A 17,680-nucleotide genomic window follows, 5' to 3' on the forward strand; every position below is an offset into this window, starting at 1 on the left:
CATTTCAGACTTCCCTTCTGGTCTAGGGTCGTGGATGGTTTAGAGTCTATCCGGGTTGTAAAGAAAGTAATACTTACCAACCCTTGCCACCCCCCCCCCAGCGCTCCAGCGCCTACGCTCCGTGTTTGTTAACATGTACGTAGCATGTGGCCACTGTGTTGGATTTCTGGCATTATGCCAGAAATAAGATTCATCTCCTCTGAGCCCTGCTGTGCCCTCTAGTGGACTGTAGCGGTTACATGCTACGTGCATGTAAACAACCAGCAGCAGTGCCTCCGGAGCCTCCGCGTTGGATCGCCGGAGGCAAGGGGTAGGTAAGTAGTTTTTTTTTGCTTATTTATTTAATTTCTAGTCCTTACAAAAAAAAATTCACAACCCGGATAATGCCTTTAATATCCGCTTTCCTGGTGATCTAGGCTAGTAGAAGAATTAAACCTAATTGCTCTGGTGTTCCCTATTTAATACCTGTTGTTGAGTGATTTACTTGCCTCCCTAATGCTCCAGTGATGTGTACTGTCCCTAAACCTTCCTACCCTGCAGGATCATACATGTCCGTGCCGAGCAAGGATACAGAGGAGTGTGCGGCTGTGATTGAACCATGACTGCTTTTAGTATGACTAATATATATATATATATATATATATATATATATATATATATATATATATATATATATATATTTAGTATCTGATCCAGACGTTTGGTATAGTGTAAAGCCCCATTCCTTTATTTCTAATGTACACTCCTAAAATCATGCCTGAAGAAACCACGAGTTTATCAGGTTTCACTGGTGGATTTCATCAGTTTCTCTTCAGGATTCCTGAAATCCGTTCATAATGTAATCGTTCTACCTTTTACTGAATCCTGACATTACAGGAAACAGCGGTTTGACAAGTTACACATGTTCTAAATGAGAAATTTTATTTTAACTTGCCTACCGGAGCAATGCTTTTAAGATGATATACGTAATGGTATATTTTACACAACAGTTGACATTAGTACCTATTAATCTAGATAGGGGAGACCTAGCCATCCAGAATGTGTTAAAAAAAATCCATCAAGGCTACTCAAGATGATTCCCTCCTGAATGTGGAAGAGAAGACCGTAATCTGTAGGGATATTTGGAACATATTTTACAGATCTTAACATATAGTCGTCTTCTGACTTGAATTTGAACTTTGAATTTGCAGGTCTTTGGTTTTGTTCCAAGCTGGGTGCCTAGCCACATCTGGACATAATATTTGGAAGGGTAACCTATACTTTTTTTTTTTTTAAACGGAAGATATTGAACATCTTGTGGTCATGTACAATATAATCAGCCGGCTTGGGAATTTCGACAGATATCTTTAGAATAAATCATGCATTTAGTTCTTGTATTCAGTTCTCTGTACTTCTGTAACATTCTATACTTTGCCTTGTTTTGTTTGAGTAGAGAGACTATCATTAACAGCTGATTTATCTCAACTCTTGTCACTACTTCAGTTACAGCGATCCTTTATGTTATGACACACCATAAAAATATATTTCTACAAATTGCCACCCTCTTGTCTTGTCATTTTGAAAATCTTATTTAGTAAGAGAAGTAGTAATTTATCATGTTTCGCTACATGGAGCTTAACCGTCCTCTTTTTATGCAGGTTACACCTAAATGTGGTACGTTTTTTAACATTTTATTTTGATATAAATGTGATTAATTCTAGAAAATATATATGTAATCTTTCACTTTCATAATTTATTTATTTAAATAACTATAGCACAGATCCATTCACTTGGAGGCCTCCAAGTGAATGGATCTGTGCTACAAAAATGTAACAAACGCTGCGGCCTCTTCATTTATAGGATCGGTTGGGGTTCCTACCAATCAGGAAGTGATGGCATATTCTAGCCATTTATGCCACTACTTCTACTGGTGGGAAAATTCTGTTTTTATTTTTTGTCCTGAATCCCCCGTTCCAGAGATATGGCCCACTGTTGTGTTGGCTCCCTATATGCTAATGTGCTGTAGTTAGCCAACTGGGTGGGAATTACCCTGAAGCTGCCTTGCGCTGATTGGTCAGCATCAGAGGCAGGAAAGTTATCTCCTCCCCATTGGCTTTCTTCAGCAAATCAGCATGTAGGGAGCAAAAACAACAGTGGGCCATATCTCTGGAATGGGGGGATCCAGGAAAAAAGAAAAACCGTGCTGGAATCAGGGAGACCGTGCAATACAAGTCAGACAACCAGTTCAATTTATATGACCTAGTGACAGGTTCTCTTTAAGTAACTACTTGAATGTGACTTTTTTGATATTTTGTCTAGTAACGGCTGCATGTACATGTGGCTCAATGGGGCAGATTTACGAATACTGGGGAATTGTCTGAGCAGCACACTTGTTTATTACATTAGTGTAGCATGCGCCTTATTCATCAACACACGCACACTGTTAAAGTACATGGTGCATACTTTGTGTCCCTCCAATTTCATTCTACCGCTGACATCGTGCTCATTAACAGGACTTGCGCACTAGACCCACCGGGTGCCGTACCGTTGTGGATGGGTTTTCAGCCTCAGGATGTAAACAAGAATGTTTCCATTCACCGACCGCAAGGAAAGATTTGAAATAACCTCAAAACACCATTAAGGTTTTCATAGGATTTCATGCAGGTTTTGTTTTTTCCTATATAAACCTTCCACCAATCCAAGAATAAAAATTGTCTGGTTTCAGAAGGCCGTAATACATCTGCATTTTAGCATTCATATTACAGCTGTAATACCCGGACCTCCTGCTGTTCTACAGAATAGAATTTAGATCCCCATAGCTTGAGGCTATGTGGATGAGACCTAAGGTGTTGTATACATGTAGCAATAATTGTTTATTGATTACATAATTTTTTTCATTGATCTCTATAGCTGAGTAATATCGATTAAAGCATTTGTAGAATCTTAAAAGCTCACACACATATATAAATGTTTTTTCATAAATCAGATTTGTTTTCCAAAATTGAGGATTTAAAGGCTCTCCCAGATCATATAATTTGTATCAATAATCTCTGGGGCACATGTATAAATACTGTTGCAGGAAGAAGTTCTGGCACAATGTAAAAACGGTCTCAAATTTGACTTAAGTCTCACATATTTATTAAGAATCCACCGGACACCACATTAAGGAATTATTGGTGTATAAATTGGAGGTCTGCTATTGAGGTTACCGAGCAAGACATATGCTGATACATCAATAGGCTAGCCACAGATTGAGAGTGATGCTTCATCATATGCATTCCACATTTTGCTTGTGGTCTTTGGCATAGCTGTATTTTTGGACATCAGGATGTGTCTTTAGGCTGTATTAAAATATCCTGCAGTTCACTTTGTTTACTATGCTGAGCACCTTGTACTAGTTTTCTTTAACCATTTTGCAGCTTATTTTTTAGTCTCCTCCAGTTCTATAATCTTGATTTAGTAGACGTCACTACAACACAACACAACAAACAATCACTAGCAAGTTACAAGGGATTTTAATACAAGTGGAGCGATAAATCTTGGGAAGGATCAAGATTTTTTTTATATAACCAACGATCACAATCTACTATTAATCTTGCCCAGATGAATAGACATTCGAGAGTAGGTCAAATAATGAAGGGGAGAAATTATTTACCATATATACTCATCCATGTTAAATGGCCAGTTTGAAATCTCATGGCACTCCTCTTTAGTTATTGTTTTTTGTTTCACTTTAGTGTTCGCTTTTCATGTGTGTTTGTCAGGACAAAGTGCCCTTATGCAGGGGCGTAGCGATAGAGGGGTGCAGAGGTAGCAGTCGCACCCGGGCCCTGAAGCCTGAGGGGCTCCAAAAGACACTCAGCCGCATGGGAAGACACCAATATTATAAATTATATATGGTAGATGTAGGCCCCATTATAGATTTTGCATTAGAGCCCAGGAGCTTTAAGTTATGCCTCTGCCCTTATGGAATATTCCTCCTGATGTTCTAGGGGAATTTGTGTGGCCCTCAGATTCCATAACCTTGCTCCCCTTTTTGGAGGAGCCAAACCTAGACTATTGAGCTCTGGGCTATGCTTAAGCGGCAGTCTAAGCCACAGCACAGGTGGGTCACCCTAAGCTTTGATGAGTGGGGAGCCACTTGTACCTGACCCTTGTGGCTCAGAGGGTTAGGAAATAAGTCAGGGGCTCTTTCTCCATTGAAGAGTGGGCTTTCAATAGACCATATCCTAGTGCTGTTTTTGTGATTCATGCCACTTTTTATGCACTTGGGGTGAACAAAGCTCGAATTCTGGCTTTCAAGGGGAAAAAAGTGTACTCCGTTTCCCATATGATCATGTGACACACGGGCACAGGCTTATAAAAATGTCAGGATTTATTAAAATGCTACACTGTATGCATCATTTTATATGGCTTTGCCAGCTACCAAAAGCTCTGGGCTCATGGTCAGACTGGGATCACATTTCCCAGATGCCCATAAATAAAGGTTCAAAATTTATGGATGCAACTGCACTGTAAAGAAACAAATATTGCTGGTGAGTTAGCATTATTTGTCCAAAAAAAATAAAACTGCTGGAGTGCTAAAATGGGCTGTGATAACATTTTAATGTTTTACATTATTGTACATTTACTATTTTCTGTATAGATTATTTCTTATAGAGATTATTAAATCCTGTTTATTCCCTGGTGAAGAAAGTTCTGAGGAACTAAACAAAATTCACAGCTAATTTTTGATTTTATTTTTATTTAAAAATAGCCTTGGTACTCTTCGTTTATTGCCAAATTATAATTTATTTATTTATTTAAAGTAAAATGCAATTTTGTGGCCCCTCAAAATCTCTAAGTGTTTATTTTCTGGTGCACATTATATTGTATTTATATTCTGTTTACAATCAAACTATCCAAAGATTATGTAGAGGAGAATTAGGCCTCATGCACACGACCGTAGCCCGACCGTAGCCGTGTGCACGCCCGTGATTTTCGTGTCGGCCGGCTGCGGACTGTCAGCGGACTGTCAGCCGCAAGCCGCCCGCACATGCACATGGCCGGGCCATTGTTTTCAATGAGCCCGGACCGCAACTCCGGACCATAATAGGACATGTCCGTACTTTCTGCGGTCCGGGTTCCCGGGCCGTGCACGGACCGCAAAAACTACGGTCGTGTGCACGGCCCCATAGAAAAGAATGGGTCCGCAATTCTCCCGTGGATTTGCGGGGGAATTGCGGACGCAAAAACACGGTCGTGTGCATGAGGCCTTAGCTGTTTTTGCTGTTGGCATATCTCTATGTAAAATATTTACATAATAAATATTTATTGTGTTGAAAACTACAGCAAAACTAGTTCTTGGAGTGAAAAATGTTTTCCTTTACATGCCCTTACAGTCATTCTTATTCAGTTTTTTTTCTTTTTTTATTGCAGTCTGTTGCAAAGACTGGGCGGTTACTCATCAGTCACGAGGCTCCAGTAACAGGAGGTTTTGCATCTGAGATCAGTGCTACAGTACATGTAAGTTGTTTTTTAAATAAAATGTATATTTTTGTATTTTGTTTCAACGTAGTTGTAACCTTTTAGGCTGGATTCAAACGAGCATGTTCGGTCGGTAAAGGACGGAACGTATTTTGGCCGCAAGTCCTGGCCCGAACACACTGCAGGGAGCCGGGCTCCTAGCATCATAGTTATGGATGACGCTAGGAGTCCCTGCCTCTCCGTGGAACTACTGTCCCGTACTGAAAACCTGATTACAGTACGGGACAGTTGTCCCGCAGCGAGGCAGGGACTCCTAGCGTCGTCCATAACTAGGATGCTAGGAGCCCGGGCTCCCTGCAGTGTGTTCGTTCCGGAACTTGCGGCCGAAATACGTTCCGTCCTCTACGGACCGAACATGCTCGTGTGAATCCAGCCTTATTGTAATATTTGAATGTGTGTTCATATGCCACAAAATTCTTTCACCTGAATTACAGTGAGCCTAAGGGCTTATTCACAGGAACGTGTTTCAAATTGGCAGTAAAAAACTGCCAATTTGCATTCATGCGGGACCCAATTTCACAGATCCCTCATAGACTTGAGTCTATTTAGAGATCCGTGAAAACGGCCAAAAATAGGATATGTCCTATTTTTTCACAGGCCGTTCACACGGTCCGTTAAAACAATGGCTGTGTGAATAGCCCCATAGAATTACATTAGTTTTAATGCAGCCGTGTGGTGGCTGTCACACGGCCGATGAAGATTTTCATGTGAATACCCTCTTACATTTAGGTTATCATAAATACTACTGGATACCTATTACTTTAGCAAGGCTGAATTGTAAGCTCACAAATATAAATAGATCATGTTTGTGTTTTTTTTGTTTTTCAATTATCGTTTGTTTAAGGTCCTTAACCCTTTCATGACCAAGGGTCATTGATGCCCCTGTGTCCAGGTCAAATTTTCCATTTCTGATATGAAGTATTTAATATAGTTTGTTTAATTCCATCTTTTACATTTGTATTATGACAAGACCTATCACAAAAAAAATGTGAAAACAAATACTTTTTTATAATTTTTTAAATATATATATATATATATATATATATATATATATATATATATATAGATATACTGTATATACGCTGTTGCAGCTTTGTAACAATTAGTCGTCCTCTCTCTCCATCAGCCTGGATCATTGTGATGGGAGAGTAAAGAAGGCTATATTCACACAACAGTGAAAAAAACGGCAATTAAAAATTGATAAACTGTCAGTTTTTCATGGAGGTTTTGTATTCAGATGTCTTAAATTTTTCATCCATTTCATGGCCGTCTGGCAGTTTTTAACCATTGTTTGTAGATTGTAGATAGTGCCATAGTGTGCTTTGTAGATAGTGCCCACATAGTGCCACACACAGTGCCTATGTATATAGCGCCACAGTGTCCCCTGTAGATGGACAGTGATGTCAGGGGCTCCCTCTAGGAGCACAATCCGAGCCATAGCATCGGCAACGCTCTGGCCGCAGATCCCACTCCTAGAGGGAGCTTCAGTGGCGCTATCTACAAAGGGTGTGTGGCACGATCTTCAGCGGGGGTGATGCGCTATCTACATGGGGGAAGGGGTGGCGTTCACTACAGGGGGTGTGTTCCTGCATCTCATTACCCTTAACGTCGCTGTCCATATATGGATAGTGACGTCAAGGGCTTTCCCAAGACCGGAGTCCCCGGCCAGAGGGCTTGCGATGCTCTGGCTGAGGACTCCATTGGGGAGAGTGTCAGCAGACGGGAAAGTGCAGCACTGTTTCAGTGTGTGCAGCGCTGAACTTCTAAGTCCCCTGTGATGGTGCATTATGTGTGGTTTAGTGTAAACCCTCAGCAGAGAGGAATGCATTCTTTAATCGGGTACCATAGGTAGTGTCTCCAGCATATGGACAATCAGATGAGTCAGAGGTGCAGGCCACAAGACATAAAGTGTCCTCATTGTCCAGTCTCCACAGGGGATCATCAGGAGGCACCACCAGCCCTCAGCAGAGGTGCAGACCAGCAAATGAAGCCGATCCATTTATCTCCCCCATTTTGTTCTCATTCTGGCTGTGGCAGACAATAGTTGAGACAATACACATAACGGTACAAAGGGCCACAACTCGCATACAAACAGTAGAAATACAAACTGTGCTCAATCTTATAACAAATCATGTTAACTAGAAACTGTCAAGTTTCCCTCCCCCTAGGGGTATATAAGGGCTTGACCTGGGGAGGAGGAAGAGTTTCTGGATTTGGAATTGAATGAGAGCTGAGGCCAGCGCCCTGAGGAGTTTCCTGTGGATTATACATCATTGGATGCATATTGGGTTCTACTGGACTGTAGCTTATTTTGTGGACTGTGTGCTGTCTCTGCGTGGAAGGTTACGTGTCCGCATTGGATGCAATAAATCTTGTTAGATTTGCCCTGTCATCACTGGCTCTGTTAATCGCTTATTAACTTAACGAACCCCATGACACCCCGTAACAGTGGTCAAACACATGGTTGTTTGATTAAACTTAGGACGAGAGGTACCGGCACTCGTGAAGAGAACCAGCAGATCGGAAAGTGCAGCGCTGCTCACACTGAAGCAGCACTGCACACATTAAACCCCATTCCAGGCTACCAACGTTTATATGCGTGACAACTGCATCGGCTGTTGGAACATATATAACCGTATGGCTGTCGTGACTGGGTTAAGAGATTAAATTTAGCAGTTGGCATTATGTTAATATCAGCTGTAAAATGCCCTGACCCCTTGTAGTTAATTTTAAGTATGTACGGCGCAGGGGCTATGACTGCACCATTCTCAGCAGGTATCATCTGTATATTACAGCTGACACTCTGCTGCACTGGCCAGGATTGGAGATGGCTCTGTTCCAGGCTATTTAACCACTTAGATGCCTTGGTTAATAGTGATTGTGGCATCTAAGTGGTTAAACAAAGGAAGGGAGCTCCCTCTGTCACCCCATTGTCGCCCCCACGACATGATCATGGTGTATGCCTTTTATGCCCTAAAAATATATAAAAAAAAGCACACATAATTGGTGTCGCCACAACCATAACAAACCATACTTTAAAAAAATAACAATGCGCTATATATCCCACATGGTTAACGTAAAAAAATATAATAGTGGTGTAATTTCTGTGTTTTTTTCATCTCTCCTAAATAAAAGTTAATCAATAAGTCCAGCATACCCCAAAATGGTACTAATGAATACTACAGCCTCGTTCTGCAAAAAATAAGCCAAAATAAAGCTAAGTCAACGGTAAAAAAAATAGCTATGGCTCTAAGAATGTGGCGACGCAAAAACAAAGGATTTAAAATGATTTTTGTGCAAAAGTAGTAAAACAAAAAAAACTACATCAATTTGATATACTTCTAATTGTAATGACCCACAGAATAAAGTTAACACGTCAATTATACCGCAAGGTAAACACTGTAAAAACAAACATCAATGGAGCAATTGCTGTTTTTTATTCTTCCCATTCAAAAAATGTCCGTCTAAATGTTTTTCCATACATTAAATGTACCCCAAAATGGTGCCAGTAAAAAATACAACTCGTCTCGCAAAAAACAAGCCCTCATACAAGTCGACAGAAAAATGTATTTCTGGCTCACGGAAAAGAGCGGTGAAAAAAATAATTCTGTGTCTTTACCTTTGAACCATTTTTTTATTGCATTGCATGTAGTTTTGGCAAACAAAATAAAAAGATTTCAAGTTTGGTTTTAATGAAAAATGTTCTACCCCTTGGCTTCTGCATTTTGCATGTAATACAATACAATGCAAGTTGCTCAATGCCATTTTCTCCTCATTCCAAGAGACACCGTTCTGACTTCTCTGTCTGTATGTCCTCTCTGACCTCTACTGAAGATGATTAAACTAATCTAAAACGTAAATTAAATAGGATTTGAGGTCAGATTAGCCTATAGGAAAGATCAGAGAGCGCATTCAGACAGGGCAGTCAGAACGGTGTCTGTCGGAATGAGGACAAAACGGCATAGAGTAGATTGTATTGTATTACATGCAAACTGCAGATTCTAAGGGCTACAACATTTTAATCAAAACCAATTTGAAATATATAGATTTCTTTTGTATCACTACATGCAATGCCATCAAAATAATTTAAGTGTCCATAGCCTTTACGACCTAAAATTACTGGATCCTTGAGCGTTAAAGGGGGTTGTCTGTTAGTCATATGGATGTCATAGAGGGGGTCCTCAGCTTGACAACCCTTCTGTGGACCAGAGTGGAGAGTCGCTTGCAAAGAGCGGCTCTTACTTTGGTTGACCAGGCCTGTCAATTCATTTAAATGGCCAGCATGTAATATTACAAGTATGGCTGGATGCAGCTTCCTCTGGTCCCAGGGGTTCTTGTAGCTGCTAGCTTAAATGTAAAAGAGAGAACCCCTTGAATGTTTCTTAAGCTATGTGTAACTGCTGCCGCGCCTTTCCCTGCCTTCCCCACGGCCTCTGCTCCGGTTCCTGCGCCCTCCATTACCGCGTGTTCATCCAGAGTTCCACTTACCCGATCTGGACGCTCTGCTGGCCCTGGGCGGCGTCAGGTAAGTGCATCCCTTACCTCCCTCCGCGGCCGTCATCCTCGATGTGCGGTTGCAGTCACTAGAGGGCGCGCGCTGACTCGTTCTGTTTTAAAGGGCCAGTGCGCGCCTTAATTCTAAATACTTCCTATTTAAGGTTCCTCCTCCTGTTCATCCATGCTTGTTCAACCAAGTTCCCCGTGAGTTTCCCTGTGCCCTGGTTCTCTGTTTCCTTCCCTTCTGCCTTTGTCTGGATTTCCTGTTGCTGACCTCTGCCTGAACTTGACTATCCTTGCCTGCCGCCTGCCTCGACCTATTGCTATCCATACCAGTTATGACATCTGCTGCCTGTCCTGACTTCTGCCTTTCCATCCGACCACCTCTACCCGCTGTGCCAAGCGTTGCCTGGGTTCCAAGCACCATCTCCCAGACGACACTGAGGACCCATGAACAAACCGGTGAGAACCGTTATAGGTTGAACAAGCCATGGATCCCCTTGAAACAGCCCTGCCTGCCATGGCTGATATGGCTCAGGAGCTTTCCAGACAAGGAGTCCGCCAAGATCAGCTGTTTCAGTTGCTGCAAAATGTGTCCACTCGTTTGAACGAACTAGAGCCTCCGATACCACCACCACCACCACAGCAAGCTCCTGTCTACAGTCCTGGACTACATTTGCCTACGCCTGCCCGCTATGAGGGAGACCCCAAGACCTCCTGCAGGTGATTTGTCAACCAATGCACCATCCACTTCGAAGTCGTGGCGCATCATTTTTCTTTAGACTGGGCTAAGGTGGCCTACATCCTGTCCCTGCTGTCTGGTGACGCGCTGGCTTGGGGTCGTTTCTCTCCCACAAGAGTGATGCCCATCATGTACAACATTCAGAACTTTCTCTCCACGTTTAAAAAGGTGTTTGAAGAATCGGGTCGAGCCTCTTCTGCAGCTTCCTCTCTACTCAAGCTCCGGCAAGGAACCTCCACAGTAGGCCAATACGACATTCAATTTCACACCCTGGCTACAGAACTCCAGTGGAATAATGAGGTTTTGGTATCTACCTTTTGGGAGGGTCTGGCGGGCCGAATCAAGGGTGAACTTGCTGGCCGAGACCTTCCACCGTCCTTGGTTGACTTGTTTACTCTTGCTAATCGCATTGATATACGTTTCCGTGAGAGACAAAAATAATCTGCTTGAGGCAATCGGACATCACGGTTGGCACCAACCTTCCAACGACCTCTTCTGGCCTCATCTTCCTGTCGGTCGGATAAACCCATGCAGGTGGAGAGAACAAGACTCACGCCTGAGGAGCGCCAAAATAGACGCAACCGGAATTTGTTTGTATTGTTTTGGCAAAACGCACTTCCTCAAAGACTGTCCAGTGAGGCCGGAAAACTCCAACGCCTAGGGCAAGTAGGAGAGGCTACCCTAGGTGGAATACCTTCCTCTCAGAAGATGACCATTCCAGCAAAACTGTCCTTTGCCGGAACCACTTTCTGCGTTCAAGCCTTCCTAGATTCCGGTTCCGCTGGGAATTTTCTCTGCCAGTACTTGGTAAATCACGACCAAATCCCAGTGAAATAACGAACTAAACCGTTGTCCATTGCTTCTGTAGATGGGAGACTTCTACAGGAAACTATCTATCTCGTCACCGAGCCCATTCTCTTGTTTACAGGGACGCTGCACCAGGAACGTATCTCCTTCTATGTTTTAAAGAACTCTCTGAACCCTTTGCTACTGGGTCTACCATGGTTGCAGAAGCACTCTCCTGTTATTGACTGGACTGGAGGTCAAATTACCCGCTGGAGTGACTTTTGTCACCAACATTGTCTACAATCTATTCGCCCACCCATGCCTCAGTCTACAGCACCTAACTCAGCAGGACTTCCTACTCCATACAAAAGCTTCTCAGATGTTTTCTGTAAACAACAAGCTGAATCGCTGCCTCCTCACAGGCCATACGACTGTGCCATAGACCTGGTCCCCAACGCCACGCATCCCAGAGGTAGAGTCTACCCTTTGTCTTTGACCGAGACGGAGGCCATGTCTCGGTATATCCAAGAAAATCCAGAGAAAGGATTCATCCGTAAATCCTCCTCTCCTGCCGGCGCAGGGTTTTTCTTTGTGAGGAAAAAAGACGGCTTCCTGCGTCCTTGTATTGATTACCGAGGATTAAATAATATCACGCTAAATAACAAGTACTCATTACCATTGATCTCAGAACTCTTTGACCGCCTGCAGGGGGCGAAAATTTTCACCAAACTAGACCTTCGTGGAGATTATAACCTCATCCGTGTCCGCGAGGGAGACTTATGGAAAACCGCATTCAACACTCGTGATGGGCATTTTGAATACCTCGTCATGCCCTTTGGACTTTGTAATGCTCCTGCGGTTTTCCAGGCTTTTGTTAATGACATTTTTCGGGATCTGTTGTACAGCTGTGTGGTGGTATACCTAGATTACATTTTAATCTTTTCTCCCAATATTCAAACTCATCGTGTGCATGTGCGCCAAGTGTTACAGCGTCTGCGAGAAAACTCTGTTTGCCAAACTAGAGAAATGCCTCTTCAAGAAAACTAGCCTGCCTTTCCTGGGGTATGTCATTTCCGACCAGGGACTTCAAATGGATCCAGTCAAACTATCCTCAATTCTCAACTGGCCTCGTCCGCAAGGACTCAAAGCTGTCCAACGCCTGCTGGGATTTGCTAATTATTACCGCCAGTTTATTCCTCATTTCTCCTCTGACAGCTCCTATTTCTGTACTGACCAAAAAGGGGGTTAATGCCAAAGACTGGACCACGAATGCCGAAGCCGCATTCCAAGCTCTTAAAATTGCCTTCTCTTCTGCTTCAGTCCTTCATAGACCGGATTCCACCAAACCCTTTGTTCTGGAGGTCGATGCTTCATCTGTGGGAGTCGGAGCTATTCTCTCACAAAAGACTTGTAGAGGGAGACTGGCGGCCTATGTTTTTCTCTACAAATCATTCACATCCGCAGAGAATAATTATGGTATTGGAGATAAAGAACTTTTGGCTATTAAATTGGCCCTGGAGGAATGGAGACATTTGCTTGAGGGTGCATGACATCCCATCATCATTTACACAGATCATAAGAACCTCCTGTACTTGCAAACTGCTCAACACCTAAACTCTCGTCAAGCTCGGTGGGCATTATTCTTCTCCATATTGAATTTTTAGCTTTACTACAGACCCGCTAGAAAGAATACCAAGGCTGACGCTTTATCTAGCTGTTTTGACCCCACAGACCAAGAGCCCAGCCCGCAGTTTATTATAGATGCTAAACGTATTGTGATCGCTGCTCCAGCTGAAGTGGTACACGTTCCCCGAGGAAAGACCTACGTACCCCCTAAACAATGCAATTGTGTTCTTCGCTGGGGTCATGCCTCCAGGGTTTCTGGGCACCCTGGCATCAAAAAGACTCTCAATTTGATTGGCCATCAGTACTGGTGGCCTTCCATGTCCCAAGACACTACAGACTTTGTTTCAGCCTGCTCCACCTGCTCTCAGAATAAAGTCTCCCATTTAAGACCTGCTGGCCTTTTGCATCCTCTACCCGTGCCGAACTCTCCCTGGTCGCACATTGCCATGGACTTCATCACCGATCTGCCTAGTTCTGCTGGGTGTACCGTGATCTGGGTTGTAGTCGATCACTTTTCCAAGGTGGCGCGCTTCATACCCCTCTCAGGCCTTCCGTCATCTTCCCGACTGGCAACGCTGTTTATCAAGCACATCTTTCGCCTTCATGGTCTTCCTAAGCATATTGTTTCTGACAGAGGAGTTCAGTTCACATCCAAGTCCTGGAGAGCCTTGTGCAAACTGCTGTAGGTTAAACTAGACTTCCGCTTACCATCCTCAATCAAATGGTCAAGTAGAGCGGATAAACCAAAGACTTGAAAGTTTCCTCAGGAATTTCGTGTCCCCACGACAATATGACTGGGCAAGTCTACTTCCATGGGCCGAATTTGCCTACAACAACCATACGGGAGAATCTACCCGCTCTTCTCCTTTCTTTTTGTTGTATGGCCAGCACCCAGGACTTCCCCTACCAGTCTCTGCGCCTTCTGAGGTTCCAGCTGCTAACACGGTCCACCGTGACTTTGTACGGATATGGCAGAAGGCCAAGGACTCCATCCACAAAGCCGTAGCCAGGTTTAACAGAGACGCGGATAAAAGACGCAGGATACCACCGCAGCTCCTTTAAGGGGATAAAGTCTGGCTGTCCACCCGGTACATACGTCTGAAGACCCCTTGTTACAAGCTAGCTCCTCGGTTTTTGGGTCCCTATGAAATAAAAAAACAAATCAATCCAGTGACTTTCAAACTTCGCGTTCCTCAGTCTCTGAAAATCTCTAATTCCTTCCACATTTCTCTGCTGGAACCCACTATACTTAACCGATTTTCAAAAAACAAAAATTCTGTTCATCCTGCTCCTGTGGCTGATGCCGAATTTTAAATTCAAGAGATCCTGGATGTCAAATGAACACGGGGGAGATTATGGTACCTAGTGGACTGGAGAGATTATGGTTCTGAGGAGAAATCATGGGATCCTGTGGAGAAGATCAACGCCCCAGCTCTCATCAAGGACTTTGAGCGAAGGTTTCCAAGCAAGCAAAAAAAAAGGGGCGTAAAGGGGGGGTACTGTAACGGCCTCTGCTCCGGTTCCTGCGCCCTCCATTACCGCGTGCTCATCCCGAGCTCCACTTACCCGATCCGGACGCTCTGTTGGCCCTGGGCAGCGTCAGGTAAGTGCATCCCTTACCTCCCTCTGCGGCCGTCATCCTCGATGTGCGGTTGCAGTCACTAGAGGGCGTGCGAGCTGACTCGTTCTGTCTTAAAGGGCCAGCGCGCACCTTAATTCTAAATACTTCCTATTTAAGGTTCCTCCTCCTGTTCATCCATGCTTGTTCAACCAAGTTCCCCGTGAGTTTCCCTGTGCCCTGGTTCTCTGTTTCCTTCCCTTCTGCCTTTGTCTGGATTTCTCGTTGCTGACCTCGGCCTGAACTTGACTATCCTTGCCTGCCGCCTGCCTTGACCTATTGCTTCAATACCTGCCTTTCCATCCGGCCGCCTCTACCCGCTGTGCCAAGCATTGCCTGGGTTCCAAGCACCATCTCCCAGACGACACCGAGGATCCACGAACAAACCGGTGAGAACCGTTATACTATGCACTGAACAAGAATTTAGCCTGTTTGAATGGGTGTTCAGTGGTCTCATCTAAGTTATAAAAAACAATTTAACAGAGAATGGGATCAAATCTACTCAAAATCACAGAAAAGGGCCACACTTACTAATAAAAGGGCAGGTCAAAAACCAGTTCCCAGCAGCATGCAAAAAAGCCACAATGACATATGGGGGAGGTGCAATGAGCATCCACTCACACACCAATTATCCATGAGGGGGATGGCTGCCTAGTATTACGATTGCACACAATTAAGGCTTCTATAGGATGCCAGTCACACCGTTAAGTGTAGTTCACCGTGCTGGCTTGCAGCCTATTATTTATGCCCATGCCATTAGATCAGACGGACTCCCCAGCACCTTCTAAGTGTATCACACCGTACTGGCACCCCATTCTCCCCCAACATCACAAATACCAACATATCCACAAATTTCACCTCACAAAATCTAGAAAGAGTTGTAGGGCAGACAATAATTAAATGAACATGTTGCACAAAAGTAAAGATGGATAATGGAAAATGGGCCCTGTAACCTGTGAACAAATTTATAGTGGCAATAGCAGCTGATCACTGGTTGGTGACTTCAGAATTAGTATATGATAATTGAGATCAGATATGGGGTGAAGGCATAGCTGCTGTATGGAATTGAGATCAGATTATAAAAAAAGATGTTCCAGTTCTGAACGGTTTGTAAAGGTCCTGACTGGTTATTTGTGTTTTAACATAAGGTCATTGGAGGAACTGATTTAAAAAGTCACATTTTTCTTTAATAAATTAATTTTTCATAGAGCAAAGGCCAGAAGAAGCATTTAAGTGTATTATATTTTATTTATTTATTCATTTTCTATACAGATTAACCTAAGTGGACATTAAAATAACATTATTTTATTCACATCAGTATTTTTTTTTTCTCCTACATGTTGCCTTGCCATTACTGAGGTGCTAGGTTTGACTCTGCCATGGGTAACACATGCATGGAGTTTATGTGCTCCACATATTTGCGTGGGTTTCCTTTGGATACTCTGGTTTCCTCCCATACTCCAGAAACCTACTGATGGGTTAATTTGTGTCACTCGACTTACCGGTTCCAGTGGCCTGCGGCTCCAGGCAACTGGAGGCCTCCTCTTCTGCACCTATCTTTTTTTAAATCTTAAATTTTTATTGAAAGATTTTTATACATTACAACCAAACAAAAATACACATAAGTAACAGACACACAATACTGTTCGTATTAGAATGACACTCCATTTAAGTAAAACACATCTCAAATTAGCCATTTAAGATCACAATTAAATATAGTATTTTGAATGAGTCCAAGAATTCCATCTCTTCACATTCCGACCATGAAGAACTAAATCAGAAACTAAATAAGTTTCATGATAACATTGGCTATTAACTCTTCTAATGACCTCCTGAATAGAGGGGGATATCGGAAATTTCCAAGATTGTGCGATGGCCATTCTAGTGGCTATAAGAATATGATGAATAATTAATCTATCTAGCGGATCTATTTCCTCCAGATTAATATCCAAAATTGCTATGGCAGGGGATAACGGCACAGGAGCCTGTACGAATTCCGAAATAAGTGTAAATACCCGAACCCAAAGGCCAGACACTGATGGACACGACCACCACTTATGTAAAGGGGATCCTATTTGTCCACAACCTCTCCAACAAAGTTTAGAAGAACCCGTGATGATATGCGCTAGTCTAGAAGGTGTTAAATACCACCGCAGGTGAATTTTCCGCATTAATTCAGTATGGTTTACACATTTAGAGTGTTTTGCGGCCCAATTTGAAGCTTTAATCCAGGTATCTTCAGGAAAAACTGAACCCAGTTCCCTCTCCCATTTTAACATGTAACTTGTTTTACCCTTATTATCCAAAGCAAGGATCAAATCATAAAACTGGTAAACCCTTTGAATATCCCTGACCTTTATTTAAGAATTTGTGGAATGAAGTGAGATTAGTAGGTGATTGGGGAAGTTTCATGGATTGGATACAATGTCTGATTTGCAGATATTGGTAAAAAAGGTTATGGGAGAGTTGATAAACCTTCTGTAAGTCTTCAAACGTCTGAAAAGTGTCAGAGTTATAAAAATCTGAAATAACCTTCATACCTGCGGCAACCCAAGGAGACATGGAAATATGAGGAATAAAGAACTCAAGAACAGAGTGGAATACAATCTTTCGACACATGAACCCACTTATTTTTGCAAACAAATCGTACCCACACCTGTAAAGAATCGGTCATAGAAGTCAAAGTAAATTTTGGTATCTTAGCTCCTAATAAAGTCGCTATAAGAGTAGATTTAAATGAAACGTTAGGGTGACTATTCTCTTCCAAGACAGCCCACAGAAAGGGGGTCGTATCATTCCAAAAGGGATATAGTTGGTCTGCAATAGCCGCTACGTTATAGGCTACAACATTTGGTACACCCATCCCTCCATTTTTTATTTTGCGATAAAGGAGATTCTTAGCTACT

General features: G+C 42.9%; 1 protein-coding gene across 2 annotated transcripts in view; it reads left to right on the forward strand.

The window, feature by feature from the left end:
* Positions 1-17,680, forward strand: part of BCKDHB (branched chain keto acid dehydrogenase E1 subunit beta) — a 281,425-nt gene that overhangs the window by 213,131 nt on the left and 50,614 nt on the right. For both annotated transcript variants that reach the window (XM_075862066.1, XM_075862065.1), the window contains exon 9: positions 5,398-5,484. In XM_075862066.1, coding sequence (XP_075718181.1) covers positions 5,398-5,484 — 87 coding nt within the window. The remainder of the gene's footprint in view (positions 1-5,397; positions 5,485-17,680) is intronic.

This window comes from Rhinoderma darwinii, chromosome 4 (genome assembly GCF_050947455.1).
Source record: "Rhinoderma darwinii isolate aRhiDar2 chromosome 4, aRhiDar2.hap1, whole genome shotgun sequence".
Taxonomy (NCBI): domain Eukaryota; kingdom Metazoa; phylum Chordata; class Amphibia; order Anura; family Rhinodermatidae; genus Rhinoderma; species Rhinoderma darwinii.